This window comes from Eulemur rufifrons, chromosome 6 (assembly GCF_041146395.1).
Source record: "Eulemur rufifrons isolate Redbay chromosome 6, OSU_ERuf_1, whole genome shotgun sequence".
Lineage (NCBI taxonomy): Eukaryota > Metazoa > Chordata > Mammalia > Primates > Lemuridae > Eulemur > Eulemur rufifrons.
In genome coordinates, this window is record NC_090988.1 from 60,450,238 (window position 1) to 60,468,826 (window position 18,589).

Here is an 18,589-nt window from a genome sequence, read left to right on the forward strand (position 1 = left end):
ATGTTAGATTCCAAAGCACAGCTTTTCCCATGACATCATGCTGCTTTAAAATTTGTTTGGATTGTGAGAATGGGGATTATGGAAAAGGAGGAATTTGGAAGTCCAGAATGTCTTCATCATGTGATCGAAAAAGTCTTTGAAATATGTTTGGTGCTTTCAGATGCTGAGAGAGAAGGAGTGTCATCTAGTGGTTAAGCTGAACCTTGAGAATTAGGAGAGTTTCTTTTTTGTCACTATGCAGGGGAAGCTGAGTTGGTGTGAAGAAATTAGAGGTTAAACCATGCATTTTTGCTGACTGGTAGAGTTGGGCTGTAATTAGGGAAGAGAAATGATAGAAATGGACTTTAGTAGGGCAAGATAAGTCCTGACAAATGGGATGAAATGAAGTGGAACTCTCAGGGCTGCCACAGTGAGGGGCTGACATTCCCTGTGCTTCTGCCCCTTCCCTTCCATGGGGCCATCCTCTCCTCTGCCCCATCAGGTCTCCCTCTGATCTCAAACTCATTGAAGCAGCTCCTTCTTTTCCTACTCTTTCCAAATATCCCTTCCTTATGAAGATTTTTTCCCTTTTTTCTTAAGGTATATATGTATGCATTAAGGAACATAAAGGAAAACAAAACCAAACTTTATTTGAGAACCACTTTGTTTTGCAAACTCTTGGTATTTATTCTTCTCTCCATATTGTGAGATTTCAGCATAGGATTGGAGAGGAGATGCACTGTGACGCCTTGGAGATTGGAGAGGAGATGCTTGGTGACTTAATCAGACTGGAATTAGCCAGCAATAGTCATTATCCTAGGATGCTAGAACTCTTCCAGAACATCTGGTGCAGCCATTCTCCTTTTATATATAGAAAATTTGAGCCCAAAGAGTTCAATGATCATTGTGAACAGACATTAATTGAACAGCTACGATCAGGAGGACATTCCTCTAGGTTTGCATAAGTTCTTTCATAAATAAATGGCCTACCTTTTTTTTTTTTGAGACAGAGTCTTACTCTGTAGCTAAGCCTGGAGCGCAGTGGCCCCATCAGAGCTCACTGCAGCCTCAAACTCCTGGGCTCAAGCTATCCTCCTGCCTCAGCCTCCCCAGTAGCTAGGACTACAGGCTCCTGGTACCACAACCAGCTAATTAAAAAAACTTTTTTTCGTAGAGATGGGGTCTTGTTGCTTAGGCTGGTCTCCAACTCCTGGCCTCAAGTCATACTCTTGCCTCGGTTTTGCAAAGTGCTGGGATTATAGGTGTGAGCCACTGCACCTGGCTTGGTCTACCCAGTCTGATTAGATTGTGGAGTGAGTTGCTGAGTTGTTTCCCTCCCTTATCTCCTGTCATACAAGGACAGAAACACCAGCAACAGAGGCATTCCCCGGGTCAAACTCTTCATAAGAGAGCTAGGGTTGGAACGAAAAGGTTGCTGGACCCTCTGATTTCTAACCCACCTTAACTTCCTCTCTGTGCCGCCAGAGCCCACTAGAGTAGACATCAATAAACGTTTGCAAAATGAACGAACCAACTTCCCTCTGAGGTCCTCCCTGCCTCCCCCAACCCCCCATTTTCCCCTCTTGGGACTGCGCTAGCATTTGAGCCCCACTAAGGAGACTTTTCCGGGACTCGTTCAGCCTCCTCAGACAGTGAATCCGTCCCCGGGGCAGGAGCAGGACTCCCTTTTTCCACTGCGGGACGCCGGCCGGAGCCAGGCAAGCCGCTCACCCGGTCTCTCGTGTTTTTTCTCGGGATGGGGGGCATTGGTTTGCTGTGTACAGGAGCACCAAAAATGGCCTGAGCTGGTCTGGGAAACATTAGGGAGATTCGGAATGGTGTTTACTGTCCTGGCCAGGACAGAAGTCTAGACTTTCCCACGACCAGGGGCGACAGGACCTGCAGACCTACGCCCCAGCTAGAGAGCGCGCGGCTCCAGGCAGGCGCCGGGGGGGCGGGGCCTGGAGGGGGCGGGGCCTGCAGAGGTCAGGTGACCTCGTGGCAGGCGGTGGCGCAGGCTGAGGGGCAGCAGAGGCGCTGAGGGGCTGGCAGGGCAGGCGGGGCGGACGGGCAGTCGGGGTAGTCGGGGCAGGAGGGCCACGGCCATGGGGGGCTTGAAGGACGAGCTGCTCAAGGCCATCTGGCACGCTTTCACCGCGCTCGACCTGGACCACAGCGGCAAGGTCTCCAAGTCTCAGCTCAAGGTGGGCGCCCCCTGTCCGGGCCCCTCGCCCGGCCGTCGCCGGCGCGCTCTCCACTTCCCCTGAGTGGAAGCCGGACCGGCGGGCCGTGACCGCAGGGAGGGGAGGGCCGAGTCGGATTGCGGCCGGAGGCCTGCTTGGGGTGGGGTGTGCAGAGACCGGGATTTGGTGTTTTCTGCTTTCCTCTTGCCTTTGGGCTGTGCCCTCGGGCGGGTGTGTTAGTTCCCGCGGGTCGGGGAGTGAGTGGAGCGAGGAAGGCTGGGGTGGGGTATGTGAGGGAAGAGTGTGGTTTCGCATTGGCGCCAGGAGCCCAGAAAGTTTTGAACTCTAAGGGGGCGGTGGGAAGCTCCTTTAGACGACCTTCCCTGACTTCCCTCGGAGAGAGGAAGGGTCTTGCCCAAGCTCACTGGGCAGAACCTTCTCCAGCCCACGTCCCCCCACCGGGGCACTCCTCAAAACGTCCTGCTGCAGCCGAGGAGCCAGGGCAGGTCAGAGGAGGGAGAAATGCCCCAGAGCCTGGCTTCCAGCGTTCTCCGCCTCTGGGAGGCTTTGGCGATGAGGCACGCTTTTCTGACTCGTGAAAACCTCCCCGCCCAGCGTCTTCACGTCTGGAGCTAGTCGAGAGGGTGAGCAATGTCCTACAGGGACCTTAGTTCCGGGGGAGGAGCACTCATCTTTCTGGCACCCTGCAAAGGCGACTGCTTTTGCAGAGTCGTTACTGCCAAAGATCCCATCACGAAGTGAGAGTATAAGGTACGAATAAAATGATGCTTGCAAATTGAGTAACCCCAAGCAGGGAAAGTGGCACTCAGCCAGGAGAAACTGGCAACTTCTTGAAAGTATAAAATATAGGAACAGATGAGAAGAGCCATTCACAGACGTTTTCAAATATACACATTTTGGATCTGAATATCTGGTTTTCGTTAATAAAACCCTTCTGGGAAGGAATTTCTGAAGATTAGGTTTGCTTTGTATATATGAAGGTTCTTGTGAGTAGTGGCTTTTATGCCAGTAGGATTTAGCATTCTCCCTTGTCTTCTTTTTTCCCTCCTCTCTTTTTCTTATTCATAGACTCATAGTTTTTAAGAGCCAGTGGAGATATCCATTGAAGTTTTATTTTACTTTATGTTAAGAAATGAACAAAGTAAAATTGACTGTTTTGGTCTACGGTTCTATGGATTTTTACACGTGTATAGATTCATATAACTACCACCATAACCAGGGTTTCTTCAGCTCCCTTATCCCAAAAGGCTCCTTCCTGCTGCCCTACCTTCCCCCCACCCCTAACTGCTGGCAACCATTGATCTGTTCTAATTGCTCTAGTTTTGGCTTTTCCACAATGCTATATAAATGGAGTTATATAGTATGTAACAGTTTGAAATTGGCTATTTTTACTCAGCATTAAGCCTTAGAAATTCATCTATCTTTTGTGTACCAATAATTTTTTTATTGCTAAATAATACTCCATTGAATAGATGTGCCATGGTTTTATCTGTTCACCCTTGAAGATTTGTTTATTTTCAGTTTTGGGGGATTATGAACAGAGCTGCATTTTACTTTTTACTGTTTTAACTTTTAAATTACCTATACGAGTTTATTTAAAGTGGTTTTGTTATAGATAGCACAGAGCTGGGTCTTCTTTTTTTTTTTTTTTGAACACAGGGTCTCAGTCTGATGCCCTGGCTAGAGTGCAGTGGTGTCATAATAGCTCACTCCAACCTCAAACCCCTGGACTCAAGCGATCCTCCTACCTCAGCCTCCTGAGTAGCTGAGACTACAGGCATGTGCTGCCACGCCTGACTAATTTTTTCTATTTTTGGTACAGACAGTCTTGCTGTTGCCCAGGCTGGTCTAGAACCACTGAGCTCAAGCGACTCTCCCTCCTTGGTCTCCCAGAGTGCTAGATTACAGGTGTGGGCCACTGTACCAGTTGTCCAGAGGATGCTTGACAGCATGCCTGGCAGGAGGTGTTAAATTCCAGTTCGTAGATTTCACCCACAAGATGTTGATAATGCACTGTATAATTGTATTTTGTCTGTCCTTTGTCTATGTAAGAGACTTTGGCATTTATTCAGTTCTCTTCATCTTGCCAGTGTTTGTGAAATTGAAAATATTTAAAATTTTTATTTAGGTCTCTCCTTTTTGGTGTTTGACTCTGAAGTTCTGTGTCCCATTGGCTAGCAGTAGAGTTTTTGCCTTAATTTCTTGATTGAATGATTCATTCATTCAATAACCTTTTGTGTGTCTACTGTGTGTAAGGTACCATGCTAATTTAATAAAAAGATTAGTTTTTTAGGCTCATAAGAGTTAATACCTCCTTGTAGGAAATATCATATAATTGATTTGTTAAACAGCAGACTAAAAATTATATACCCAAAATGATGGTTAAAATTTATTGCTTTGGGAAGCTGTATGGGTGTTCTAAAATGTTTTTGACACTTGTCGTTTTCAATTACCTTCACAACTTTTGACGCAGAAAATGGATAAATTCACTAAATAGTATATATAATGGGTATGTTAGTAAAAGGTATGGGAAAAGAAACAAATATGAATCTTTGCCTTCAAAGAGTTTAAATTTTGGTAGGCAAATTAAGAGACTAAGTGATCATTAGAGAAGGCACTCTCTCTCTCTCTATAGATTTAGATTATAATAGACAGTTATTCTATCGTTGAAAAACGTAAAGTCTTATGGTAGAGATAAGAAATTCAGGAATATTGGGTAGAAGATGCTGAGTGTGACAGAAGATATGGGGCCATGAGAATTTAGAGGAAGAGGCAATTACTTCTTAGTGGTGGGATTGCTTCATGAAAAAAGCTTTTTTGAAATGAATTCTGAAGGAAGCTAGATGTGATTGTGTAGGAGTGGGAGAGGATTAAGCCCCTTCTATTCATTCATTCATTTAATGGATATTTATTGACTGCTATTAGCTCTGGGGAACCCTGTGAACTACTATGAGAGACAGAAATTAATCAGGCATTTATTTATGGGGACTTCTGTGGGACTTATTTTGACTGGGGTGTAGAATATACATGTGTGTGCTCCTGTGTGTGTGAGAGAGAGTTATTGCTGGTGATAAAGCTGCAGAAATATATTGGGGAAAGTTATGAGAGAAGCTACTTAGAGAAAAAATGATATAGTTAGTTTTGAGCATGTAGAGGTTTTTTTTAGGTCCTTTGTGGGTGAATGTTCAGCTGGAGATGATGTGTTTGGGAAGTGTATGCTGTCAGTACAGAATCTGGTCGTTGAAGCTTGGAAAAAGGAGAGAAAAGAGCCATTGACAGTCTTGGAGAATGGATAGAGTAGGTGATGAGAGGAAGAAGAGAAGAAGGGAACCAGATAAAAACCACTTTGGGGCAACATTGGAGCTGAGGGAGAAGAGAGTTTTAAGGAAAACATGATCTGTTATCTTTGAGAGTTAATTTATTAGTGTTATTGTCATATATACATGTATATGTATTTTTATATATTTGGAATTTATAAAGTAATGAGAGTGATTCTTTCATTTCATAGCTCATAACCTACATATTTCTTCTGTAAAGAGAAGTTGTGAAAAGTGTACAGTGTTGGCATCATTTTGGGAATAAATATATTTCTTACTTTTAAGAAGATTTATTTTGTAATGTAGTACTGAATTTAGATAAATGTGTTTGAATCACTGCCATAATTTGTAAACATTGGCCTTGAAGGTCTCTAGTGTAGTATGTACAAAGCTTATTTTTATACCTAATTTTTATTATTAACTAATAGTATATTTTTAAATAAAACAAAAATCACTATCTAAATACATTTTGAAATATAATCCAAAGAAAAAATTGGCAACATAATAAAGATATCATTTAACTGTTGTATGAGTGGAAAAAACACACAAACTGTTTTTCTTCTGCTCTCACTCAACAAAAATCAACACAGAACACTTCTGTGATGACATGTATGGGGGTTTCTCCCCACACACCAAACAAGCAATCATGTCTTCATCAGACACTAGCTGGGTGTCCTCCACTACAAATTCCAACACTGTCTACCTGGAGATAACATCAGATACCACAGGTTGAGGGCTCAGTCCCACAGACCTTTCCCCACCTTCCCACCGGTTGCAAGTCTGGACCTTTGGAATTTCTGACCGACTGGCTCTGAGTTGGGGTTCCCATGACCCCTTCTTTTGGGTTTGATTAATTTGCTAGAGTGGCTCACAGAACTCAGAGAAATGCTTATGTTTACTGGTTTATTACAAAGGATATTTTAAAGGATACAAATAAACAGCCAGTTGAGATACATAGGGCGAGGTCTGGAAGGGTCACAAACAAATGAATTCGGGAGCTTCTGTCCTCATGGAGTTGGGGTGCACCACCCTCCTGTCATATGGATGAATTCTTGTTAACCTTCCTATAAGCCTCCAGATGTTCACCTTTTCAGAAGCTCCCTGAATCCTGTAAGCTTGGGCCTTTTATGGAGACTTCACTGGATAGCATGATTAAAGCATGGACAGCCATGTAGAAATATGATTAGATGAAAAGGGTATGATGTCATAATAAAAGACTGAGTAGAGAAACCCAGGAAGGCATGTCTGTTGATATTCCTTTTGGCTCTGTGCAGCAGTCCTTCCTCCAGTGTATGGGGCAGGACCCCTTCTGAAATGGGGGGTCTTATGACCTATAATCAGACCAGGTTGGTCAGAGAATTTCTTTATGGCCAGCTCCCAGGAAGAAAAGTGGAAGAAGATTAGAGTGCATTTCTAATTTTTAAGGCCTGTCTTGGGGAGAAAAAGGACCAGGTGAAAGGAGGGCAGGATAAGCTCAGAGAGAGGCCTAAAGTGCCCCAACATACAGCAAGGAGTATGGTAGTTATGAGCCAGGAACTGTGGACAAAACCTGTATGTATATATATCTTAAAATATCACATTTGCAAACATACACTTCTATCAAACTTATCAGTAAAATAGAACTATACTACACAGATTTTAAAAACCACTTGTAATATACATAAGCTACAATAGAAACAGATGTTCAGTGGTTGTCTAGTCACAGTGATGTTTCCTTGTTAAAACAACTAGGCATAAGTTCATTGCAGGTCAGTAGTCTTCTTGAGTCTTCATTAACCCTCCCACCCACTATCGCCGCCAAAAAGAGAACCACTTCTGTCTCCGTTTTCCTTATCTTGATTCTTTCTACTTCTTCCACATTCTCTGTAATCTCTTTGGGTGTTTTCTTGGCAATCTATGCTCAAGACCCTAATATAACATGGTGTAGCATCTACATATAACCTATGCACATCCTCCTGTACTTTAAATCAGCTCTACATTACTTATAATACCTAATGCAATGTAAATGCTATGTAAATAGTTGTTTTACTATGTGTTTAAGGAATAATGAATGACAAGAAAAAACTCTACACATGTTAAGTACAGATGCAAATTTTTTTTTGGAATATTTTCAGTCCACTGTTAGTTGAATATATGTGGATGTGGACCCCAGGAATACAGAGGGCTGATTGTATTTTTTTTTTTTTAAATAAGGTACATTTATTTGTGTGTGGATTCTATATTCTAGAAAACCTTATTAATAATAATATGCCATCTGAAACAGACCTTGTTACATTTAGGTTATGGTGTAAAGTTGCAGAAGTCATAATGGAAACAGGAATAGGGCATATGATTTGAAGTAAAAATAGAGACAATAATTATTTTCTCCTCTATTGATGTTTAAAAATTATCTTTATTTAGAATTTTTTTTTGAGTTTCTAAGATCACGTAGTGAGACTAATTATTTAGAATTTTAAGGGTCTGGCTGAAAGATGGTAAATCTCCAGTGTTACTTAGAAATGTAATACATGCAATTCCAAGAAGGTAAAAAAAAAAAAAAAGGAAGGTTATTATTTAAACAGATATATATTAAAAAGAAACTTTTTGGATAGTTCATATATACACAGCATAAAGTTCATAAAAATCAAAAGGGCATTTACAAAAGCAAAAAGTAAGTTTCCCCTAACCCTTGGCCCATGTTAGTTCCTTGCCCTGGGGGTAAGCATTATTTCTAGTTTCTTATGTTCCTTCTAGAGATCAAAATGTACCTTAAGATTAATTCTCTTATTGTTATAGTGTTTTCCTCTTAAATACAGCAAAATCTAGTAATATTTTTGTAACCTCTCTTATAATTTTACTTTGCAATTATGGTTGCAGTGTAAATTACATGTCAGTGCTGGAAATGTCTTGAAATAAGCTTATTGTTGGCTGTGCATTTTTATCCTGTTGTTTTTAGAAACAGCTTTTTTCTTTTTAATTGTACCTTTTTGAAGTAAAAGAGCTTACAACTCTGGTGAGGATCTAAATGAAAAAATTTTTTGAAGAACATGGGTAGTTTGAATCTTTATTAGTTTCTTAATGATAGATTTTCAACTAAATATTTTAAATTCTTTGCCTTGCAATTTGTTTGCATATATCGTGATTAATATCATGTATTCTGTTCCTATGCAGGCATTTAGCCTCAGAAAATTTTAACTTTGCTGGTAACAAAGGTAATTTAGCTAGGCCAGTGTTTGGTTGAAAACATAAAGGAAACAAATTGCAGTAAAGGGTTTTTATTGTGTGAAACACAGTATACAAAGATGTGGTTAATTCTTGTGAACTTGGCATGTATAGTATTCCCTCCCTAATCTTTCATGTTATTTTTCTGTTAACCCCTGTGATAAAAGTTGTTGAGGAACAAAAAAATCTAATTTAAAAAAGGGGTTAGGAGAATGGAGTTATTAGTGAGCCTATTAAAGACTGTACATTTTGTAATGCAGTATTTCTTCAAAGTAAGACAATAAAGGCAGCTCTCTAAATAAAGAGAATATCAGGCATTTAAAAATCTTAAAATAGTGATAATGGGCTGGGCATGGTGGTTCATGCCTGTAATCCCAGCACTTTGGGAGTCCGAGGCAGGAGGATCGCTTGAGGCCAGGAGTTTGAGACCAGCTGGGCAACATAGCGAGACCCCCATCTCTACAAAATATTAAAAAAAAAAAAAATTAGCCAGACATGGTGGTGCATGTCTGAAGTCCTAGCTGCTTGGGAGGCTGAGGCAGATCACTGTAACCTCAAGGAGGATCGCTTGAGCCCAGGGGCTTGAAGTTACAGTGACTTATGATTAAGCCACTGTACTTCAGCCTGGGTGACAGAGCAAGATCCTATCTCAAAAAAAAAAAAAAAGTGATAATTCTGGGTTATTTCTATTTTCTGTTCCTTACTTGCTAGAAACTTTTCAGTGAAATAACTTGGGAATTTTTATGGTTTTTTTTTTTTTTTGGAATACACATACACTTTTATTGTTGATAATGTGCAAACCGTAAGGTACTTTTTTGTGTCTGGTCCTCCATCTTAATAGCCAGTACAGTTCTGATCTTGTGACTCAGCTCCTAACTTTCCTGATCCCCATTTCATATTTCCTTTGGGGTCTCACCGCAGTCCCAAAGGGACATTGTAATGAAGCTAGAGACAGAAGAGGCTTTGGGTGACCTTTTCCCACTTACTTGGCTTGTCATCACTCAATAGGTGTTTCTCATTCCCTCCCGACATGAGGGTTATTACAGAACTGTAGTGCTGTCGGTGATGATAATTAGCATATCAGAACTCTGCTGAGTACTCTGACTTGCTTCCTTCATCCCTCTAACTATGCAGGTCCCTGTTCCCTTCCCACAACATAAGCCTAAGGTAGCACTTTCTCTCAGCTTTTTATCTTCCCCAAGACTGCATTTCATAAAATGATTTTTCTGCTCTACCTTTTGCATTATTTCCTTCTTCTCTTTCCACCTTCACATTTCTCTTTTTTTTTACTCAAAGTCTGTGTCTACTTGAAAGTGCAGCTCCTAGCAATTGAGGGAAAGAAAGATATTTAGGAGGGAATCTGCATATACTTGAATTTCATATAAGGAGATCTTGTGGTTAGGGAGAGATTTCTGCAATATTGGAAAAACTAATTTTTTCATTTTAGGACTCTTGTATGTCTTCTATACCTTTTGCTTCTTTTTTTTTTTTTTTTTTTTGAGACAAGAGTCTCGCTTTGTTGCCTGGGCTAGAGTGAGTGCCGTGGTGTCAGCCTAGCTCACAGCAACCTCAAATTCCTGGGCTTAAGCGATCCTACTGCCTCAGCCTCCCAAGTAGCTGGGATTACAGGCATGCGCCACCATGCCCAGCTAATTTTTTTTCTCTCTCTCTCTCTCTCTATATATATATTTTAATTGGCCATATAATTTCTTTCTATTTTTAGTAGAGACGGGGTCTTGCTCTTGCTCAGGCTGGTCTCAAACTCCTGACCTCGAGCGATCCACCTGTCTCGGCCTCCCAGAGTGCTAGGATTACAGGCATGAGCCACCAAGCCCGGCCCCTTTTGCTTTTTTAGTGGTAATTAGCACTATAATTTTTTGTTTGTTTTAGAAACAGGGGCTTGCTCTGTCACAAAGGTTGGAGTGCAGTGGCACCATGATAGATCACTGTAACCTCAAACTTCTGGGCTCAAGTGATTCTCCCACTTCAGTCTCCTGAGTAGCTGGGACTACAGATGTGAGCCATCACACCCAGCTAATTTTTTTTTTTTTTTAGAGATGGGATCTCACTGTGTTGCCCACACTTGTCTCAAATTCCTGGCCTCAAGCAATCCTCCGGCCTTGGCCTCCCAAAGTGTTGGGATTACAGGTGTGAGCCACCGCATCTGACCATGATTACAACATTTGATTTGGATGAGGAGAGCGGTATATGTGGGCATGGTGTGCTAGCCAGAAGTGACACTATTTAGTATAAAAGTTGTATGGACAATGTAGACAGGTATTACATTCTACTGGATAGGCAGCTCTGGGAGGATGAGGCAGTATCTGTCTTGCCAGGCAGCACATCTCCATCAATTCTTTCATTTCCTAGGATGGTGGATGCTCAGCCAGATGGCTGTTACACTGAAGTAGAGAGTAGGAGCTTGGTGGGCAGCAGACTCCAGTCTCAGTGATCATCTTCCATGATGATTTGAGAAATACCATTAGGTAATGGGACACCAGACTGTTTGTAGATTGGACTAGATTGTAATTCTGAGGTCCTTTAGCTGGTTGACTTTGGGAAACTTGCTTTGCTTTTTGTATTTTAAGATAATTATTAAATGGGAATGATAAGACATACAACAACATGCATGCTTGAACAGATGTTGCAACCTTTATGTGTGACAACACAACATTCTAGCCACTTACTTCCTGCTGAACACTGATGGTAAAGAAAATTAGTCTACAAAACATTATATGAACTTGAAGGTTTCAGTCAACTGAGCACTTTGGTTAGGCACTCTGGGGAAAAAAAAATATGCAACATTGCTCTTTACCTTGAGGAGTGTACGGTTTAGTCAAGAAGATAGTACATGAAATGACTACAACAGCACAATATATAAGCAAGTTCTAGAGAAGATGGAAAATGAATGCTCTAAGCTGTGCCGTCCAGTGTTAGCCATTAGCCACATTTGGCTATTGAGCTCTTGAAAAGTGGTGAGTCCGAACTGAAATGTACCATAGTATAAAATATACATTGGATTTCAAAGACTTAGTACCAAAAATGGTAAGATATCTATTTAGTAATTTTAAAATATTGATTGCCTGTTGAAATTACAATATTTTGGATATATCATTAAATTAATTTTACCTGTTTCCTTTTACTTTTTAAATGTGGTTTTAAAAATTCTAAATTCCATATGTGGTTTGCATTATATTTCATTGGACAGAGCTGCTGTAGATGTTCAAAGAAAATAGAGAAAAAATGCAAACAGTTGCAGACAAGGAGAGTTTCATGAATGAGGTAGAACTGCAGCTGTTTCTTGAGGGAATGGGGCAGATCTTGTTTAGTGTAGACACAGAAAGGTGGCGAATATGGTGGTAGCATTGTAAATGAGAGCAAGAGCCTGAAGTTGGAGTATTTGTGAACAGAAAGGAAATACTAAGGGTGGAATAGAATGTTTTGAGTCATATTGGAGGATTAGGATTTAAAGAGAGATGGGGCTACATTTTAGATCTCTTTGAATGTTCTTACATAGATGATGGTTAATATATACTTGTTGACTGACAGTCAATGTTAGAATGACTAGTTCAGAAGTGATCCTATGAAGAAGGGAAGTCATTAAAAGATTTTGGGTGGATATATGGCAGAGGTATGGTTTTAACATTATTCTGGTGATGTGGGTATAATGACTAGAGATGAGAGGATGGAAATGGGGAGACAAGATAGGGAGCTGCTGTGAAATCTGGGTAAGTTGTTGAGTGCTGGACAGGAGTGGTGGCTGTGGGAATTTATGCCTTTCCCTTACAGAGCTTAAATCTTACGAGTGATACAGGTGAGCAAACTGGCAATTCAGATATGATGAGATATGAAAAGTGGACAGAATTAGGGAATTCTGAGTAAGGGAACCTACCTAGCTTGGGGTGAGGATTGGAGGGGTTAGGTCAGAGAATGCTTTTTGTCTCCTAAAGGAGACAGTTGTCACTAAATTGAAAAGGATGTGTGAAATTCCTCTGTAAGCACACTACCATGAAAGATTCGGAAAGTAAATCCCTTGGAGGGAGTATCAGGAGAGATACTCAGGAGTCAGGAAACCTATTTATCTGTGCTCCATTACTCGTGTGGCCATGGGACGTCACTTCTCTCTTTGCTGGGCTTCAGTTTCCTCATTTGTAAAATGGAGGGCAGCAGACATGTCTTCAAGGTGTACCCTTCTAACTGAAGCTTGTTAGCTTGATATGTTTACCATGGTCACATCCTGAGGAGTGCAACAGCAACACTTTGTCAGGGCCTCAGAGGGCGGAATGGGACCTAGTACTGAAGGTGAGGAGCCTTGTCTCCCCTGACTCACGCTCTGATTAGCCTGAAGCTGACACAGCAGCTCAGTAGAGAGAGGAGTTGACATTGGCTGGGTGGAATTAGATCCAGAAAGAGGACAAACTATAAGATAAAGAGATATAGGAAGAGGAAAGTCTACGGTTTTGTTGTTAAGGGAGTGGTGACACCAAAGTCAGAATCAGGGTGGCAAACCTGTTTCGGGGAGAAAGGTGATGAGGTCTCCTTTGGATCTTTTGGATGTGAGACAGATTTAGAATAGAAATCTCTAGTACTGGTTAGTGATATAAACCAGGTCTTATTGGAGAGGTTAAGATTAGAAAGAGATCTGAGAGTCATTAGAATACAGGTGACTTGAAGTTGTCAGAAAAGAGAAAGAACTCAGGGCTGAAAATTGGCCCTTTGGAAATGTCTAGATTGGGAGAATGAGGGGCGAGGGATGTGACTCCATAAGGGCACCTTTGAAGAGCTTAGAAGTTGGTATGTCATGGGACCAAAAATCATCTAAGAGGAGGGGGTGATCCCGACTGCCAACTGCTAGACATTTGGGAAAGTGGCTTGGCCAGGAGGTATCTGTCCCAGATTGTGTTCTCTAGGAAGCAGATACTGAGACAGTGCTAGGAATGTAAAAGGGTTTTAGGGGAGAAACACCTGTGGGGCGGGGGAAAGGAAGCAAGATTGGGAAAAGGAGCGGTCAGACCATAATATGGACTTGGGAAAACCAGGATCTCTGGAGCAAAGATTGCCTGTTAAGTGACTCCAACCTTGGGATGAAGTGATCCTACCACTCTGCTCAGCCATTGGCTGAGGTGAACCCTAAAGGTAGCTGGAGGCTGTCAGCTAACCATAATCCTTGTAGCTGGGCAGCAGTTGCCTGATTTCTCTCTTGTCTTTTATAGAGTCCTTTCTCATACATGCTTGTTAATTCTTATTGTGTCCTTTCCTCAGAAGTCTATAACTGAAGTTTAAGGAACTAGACTGCTTTACTAGATCTTAGGCCAGATGAGTTATGCTTGACTAGTTCTGGTGGTGTTAATACCTAATGGGGGCATTGTTTTTTTTTTTTTTTTACTCTGAAAGTGATCTGAATTAGATTCCAATTAAAAATTCTTCCCAGAAACATAATAGTATAGTAAAATAAATTCAAAGACCCAGTTCTAGATAAAGATGATGGAGGTGCAAAATAAGATAAAAAGAAAAGAGAAAAATTCTTAAATAGGACTCATTTAGCAAACATTTGTTGAACAGCTCTCTCATTAGGTACTTTATTAAGTTTAAAATACAGATGGAGGCCGGGTGTGGTGGCTCACGCCTGTAATCCTAGCACTTTGGGAGGCCGAGGCGGGCAGATCGTTTGAGCTCAGGAGTTCGAGACCAGCCTGAGCAAGAGCGAGACCTCGTCTCTACTAAAAATAGAAAGAAATTATATGAACAACTAAAAATATACATAAAAAAAAAATTAGCCGGGCATGGTGGCGCATGCCTGTAGTCCCAGCTACTCGGGAGGTTGAGGCAGAAGGATTGCTTGAGCCCAGGAGTTTGAGGTTGCTGTGAGCTAGGCTGATGCCACAGCACTCTAGCCTGGGCAACAGAGTGAGACTCTGTCTCCAATAAATAAATAAATAAATAAAATACAGATGGATAAAATATAGACCCTCTCTTTTTTTTTTTTTTTTGTTGAGACAGAGTCTCACTTTGTTGCCCAGGCTAGAGTGAGTGCCGTGGCGTCAGCTTAGCTCACAGCAACCTCAGACTCCTCGGCTTAAGCGATCCTACTGCCTCAGCCTCCCGAGTAGCTGGGACTACAGGCATGCGCCACTATGCCCGGCTAATTTTTTCTATATAGATTTTTAGTTGTCCATATAATGTCTTTCTATTTTTAGTAGAGACGGGGTCTCCCTCAGGCTGGTCTCGAACTCCTGACCTTGAGCAATCCACCCGCCTCGGCCTCCCAGAGTGCTAGGATTACAGGCGTGAGCCACCGCGCCCGGCCTTAGACCCTCTCTTTAAGGAACTTACAGAGTAGTGAGAGAGATAGCAAAGCTTATTGGAGTTAAATCTTCTCATAAATGATTTAATCTTCTTAAAGACATTTCTTTGTGCTATATTTCAGTGGGGGGTCTGGAATCTAAGGAGGTGGTCCCAGATTGGGGAACTTTTTTGCTCATTAGTGTGGCTTCTTCAAGGGAAATGGCAAAATATACTTCTTTGTGATTCACGTGAGTTAATTTCATCAACTTTATGGTCCTACAGTGATCTCTTCACATTTTGTAATTTTATTGGTACTCTCTAGAGGGAATCCTATTTTAGTCCATTCCTGCTGCTATAACAAAATACCGCAGACTGGGAATTTATAAACAAAAGAAATTTATTTCTCACAGTTCTGGAGGCTGGAAAGTCCAAGATCAAGGTGCCAGCAGATTTAGTGTCTGGTGAGGGCATCTGCTTCCAAGATGACGCCTTGTTGTTGTATCTGTCCTCCCATGGCAGAAGGGCAAAAAGGACTAGGGTGCTCCCTTCAACCTCTTTTATAAGGTCACTAATCCCATCCAGGAGGGCTCTGCCCTCCTGACTTAATCACCCCCTAAAGGTCCCACCTCTTAATACTATCTCATTGGTGATGAAGTTTCAACATATGAATTTTGGGGGACACATTCAGACATAGCAAACTGCTAGCCCTATTTAATTTTTTAATTTTCCATGAATATAGAAGCTTCATTTTTTTTCTGATTATAAAGATAATGCATAGAATATTCAAACAACACATTAAAGTGTAGAGGCAAAGGTAAAACTCAAAATTCAACCACCAAAGGCAGATGCAATTAACTTTTCAGTGAATGTCTTTCCTGATATCTTCCCCTCGCAACATGTACACACATGCATACACACATGTGCATATGCACAGGCATATATGTCATTTTATATAAATAGGATCAATTTTATATGCTTGTGTAAACTATTTTCTTAACCATTGTGTTAGGCTCATCTTTCTATATTAATGCATACCATCTTTTATAATGGCTATAAACTATTTCATTATGTTGATGCATCATGCTTTATTTAACCATTTTTATATTCACAGATATTTGAGATATTTTAATGTTTTCAGTCAAGGATGCTGCTAAACATCTTACAATGCATAGGACACCTGCCCTGCTCCCCAAACAAATAATTATTCAGCGCAAAATGTCTGTAGTACCGAGGGTGAGAACACATGCTCTGTACCTTCTCCAGTGTTGAGTATTGGCAATCTTTACTGCTTTATATCTGCTCAAACACCAGGTATTGTTACTCAGGCAAAAAATAATAGCCCTATTAATCTGCATTCTATTGGTTACTACTGAGATTAAGCATCTTTTCCTATATTTACTTATTTATTTTTTGGAGACAGAGTCTCGCTCTGTTGCCTGGGCTAGAGTGCCGTGGCGTGAGCCTAGCTCACAGCAACCTCAAACTCCTGGGCTCAAGCAATCCTTCTGCCTCAGTCCCCCGAGTAGCTGGGACTACAGGCATGCATCACCATACTGGGCTAATTTTTTCTATATATTTTTAGTTGTCCAGCTAATTTCTTTCTATATTTAGTAGAGATGGAGTCTCGCTCTTGCTCAGGCTGGTCTCGAACTCCTGACCTCGAGCTATGTGCCCGCCTCGGCCTCCCAGAGTTTTTCCTGTATTTATTTATTTTAATTTATTTTTATTTGAAATAAAGGGTGGAATTTAATCTTTAGTTATAGGACACTGCAAAATGCAAAATTCCATGTAGAAATTAGAAACCCATTTAGAGGACAAGCTTCATACAGTACATACAGTTTGAAACTGTTCTAGTTTTGTTGTAAAAAGTGCTACAGTAATAAACCACATTTAAAAAGAGTTCTTAGTAGACAAGCAATAAGATAAATTTATACCAAACATAGTATACAACAAAGAACTTTATGCCTTGGCTATACAATCTAAAAGTTAAAGGGACAGGAATCCCATCCTGAACTTGGAAGGTATCCTATGTTTATTAGTCATTAAGTTTCTTTTATGAATTTCTATTCGTGTCCATTGTCTGTTTTTCTGTTAGATGTTCATCTTTTTCTTATTAATTTCTAAGAGTGATTTGAATATTGGAGCTGTTATCCTTTGTTGTTTCTTTATGGTATCTTTCTCTCTCTTTAAGGGGAAATTTAAAAATTTTTATGTGGTCCAATTCACCAGTATCTTCTGTTTACTTTCCTCAAGAGAGCTAAGTTGGTGGATTATCCAAAATAACTTATAAAGGTGGTTCATTTAGAATGTAATCCAGTGGCATATACTATAGTTCAGTTGTGTATATTCTGTGAACAATATCACACCAGATGGCTTTGGGTTAGGTATCCTGCCTTAACCTGCCTATGAGTGTTCTGCCCTTACCGAGTCCTCCCTTAGCCCTATGCTAGTCAGAATGAGGAAAACAGAAGTAAAATATTAGGCAAGAGTTTCTGTCCTCATTGTACCATAGTTAGGTATTTGAGATACCATTAGCATGTAAAACAGAATGCAATTAAACTCTGAATAGGTGTTCATCAGACAGGGGAGGTGAGTGAACGTTTCCTAGAGTTTATGAAGAATGACCCAGTCTTGAAGGATGTGACTAGGCAGAAGGAGAATGTTTCCAGCAAAGGGCATCACCGTGGGACAGACAGGAGACTTGGGTTTGAGTCCCTGTTTTGTTACTAATTACTGTGTTACTTAGGCCAAGTCTTGGACCCCAGTCTTTTTATTTGTGAAATAAGGAGATAGGAATAGGATATTTTCTAAGATTGTTGTTATTAAAGTATCGTGATTTTACTGTTAAAAGAGAATTTTTAGAAAGAATTCATTTAGCATTTATTGAAAGCCTTTGGGATTCTGGGCAGCATGCTAGGTGCTGTGGGCATGTACTGATGGGTAAGACGTAGGGTTTTCTTTCAGAAATTGACACTTTTATGGAAGAGGAGGATCATGTGTGGTAGTTATAACACAAGAGGTACAGACTGCTTGGGAAACAGTGGGAAAAGATCATCTTGGTGGTGAAGGTTTCAGAAAGAGATGGCATTATGTTCGGTAGAAATGGAGGTGGAGGCCCAGAGTAGTAAGGGGATATAGTACAGGGTTTGCCTGGAGTACAGTGAGTAAGCTTTTTGCCTGGATTTGTATGGTTGGCGCAGAGGGGTAGGAAGAAATAAGGCTAGCAAAATAAAGTGGATCGGCTTGTGGAGTGACTTAATTGTGGAGCTCAGATACTTCCTGGCTTTACTTCTGTAGGCTTCTGATGATTTTTTTTTTTTTTTTTTTTTTTTTAAAGAGACCTGTGTTGACCAGGCTGCTGGAGTGCAGTGGCTGTTCACAGTCATGATCATTGTGCACTGCAGCCTTGAACTCCTGGCCTCAAGGGATCCTCCCACATTAGCCCCCCAATTAGCTGGGATTACAGGCATGCACCACTGAGGCCTGACTGGCTTTTGATGATTTCTAGGCAAGAGGATAACATGATGTAAGCAGTATTTGAAGATTAATTTGGTAAAAATGCCTAAGATGGTAATTGTTGATTGTACTCAGGGATTGAGAAAG

The 18,589-nt window shown here is 41.0% G+C and overlaps 1 protein-coding gene across 2 annotated transcripts in view; it reads left to right on the plus strand.

The window, feature by feature from the left end:
* The first annotated feature begins 2,062 nt into the window (after nt 1–2,062).
* Nucleotides 2,063–18,589, plus strand: part of SWAP70 (switching B cell complex subunit SWAP70) — a 68,950-nt gene continuing 52,423 nt past the window's right edge. For both annotated transcript variants that reach the window (XM_069469558.1, XM_069469559.1), the window contains exon 1: nt 2,063–2,183. In XM_069469558.1, coding sequence (XP_069325659.1) covers nt 2,085–2,183 — 99 coding nt within the window. In that variant the 5' untranslated portion in view covers nt 2,063–2,084. The remainder of the gene's footprint in view (nt 2,184–18,589) is intronic.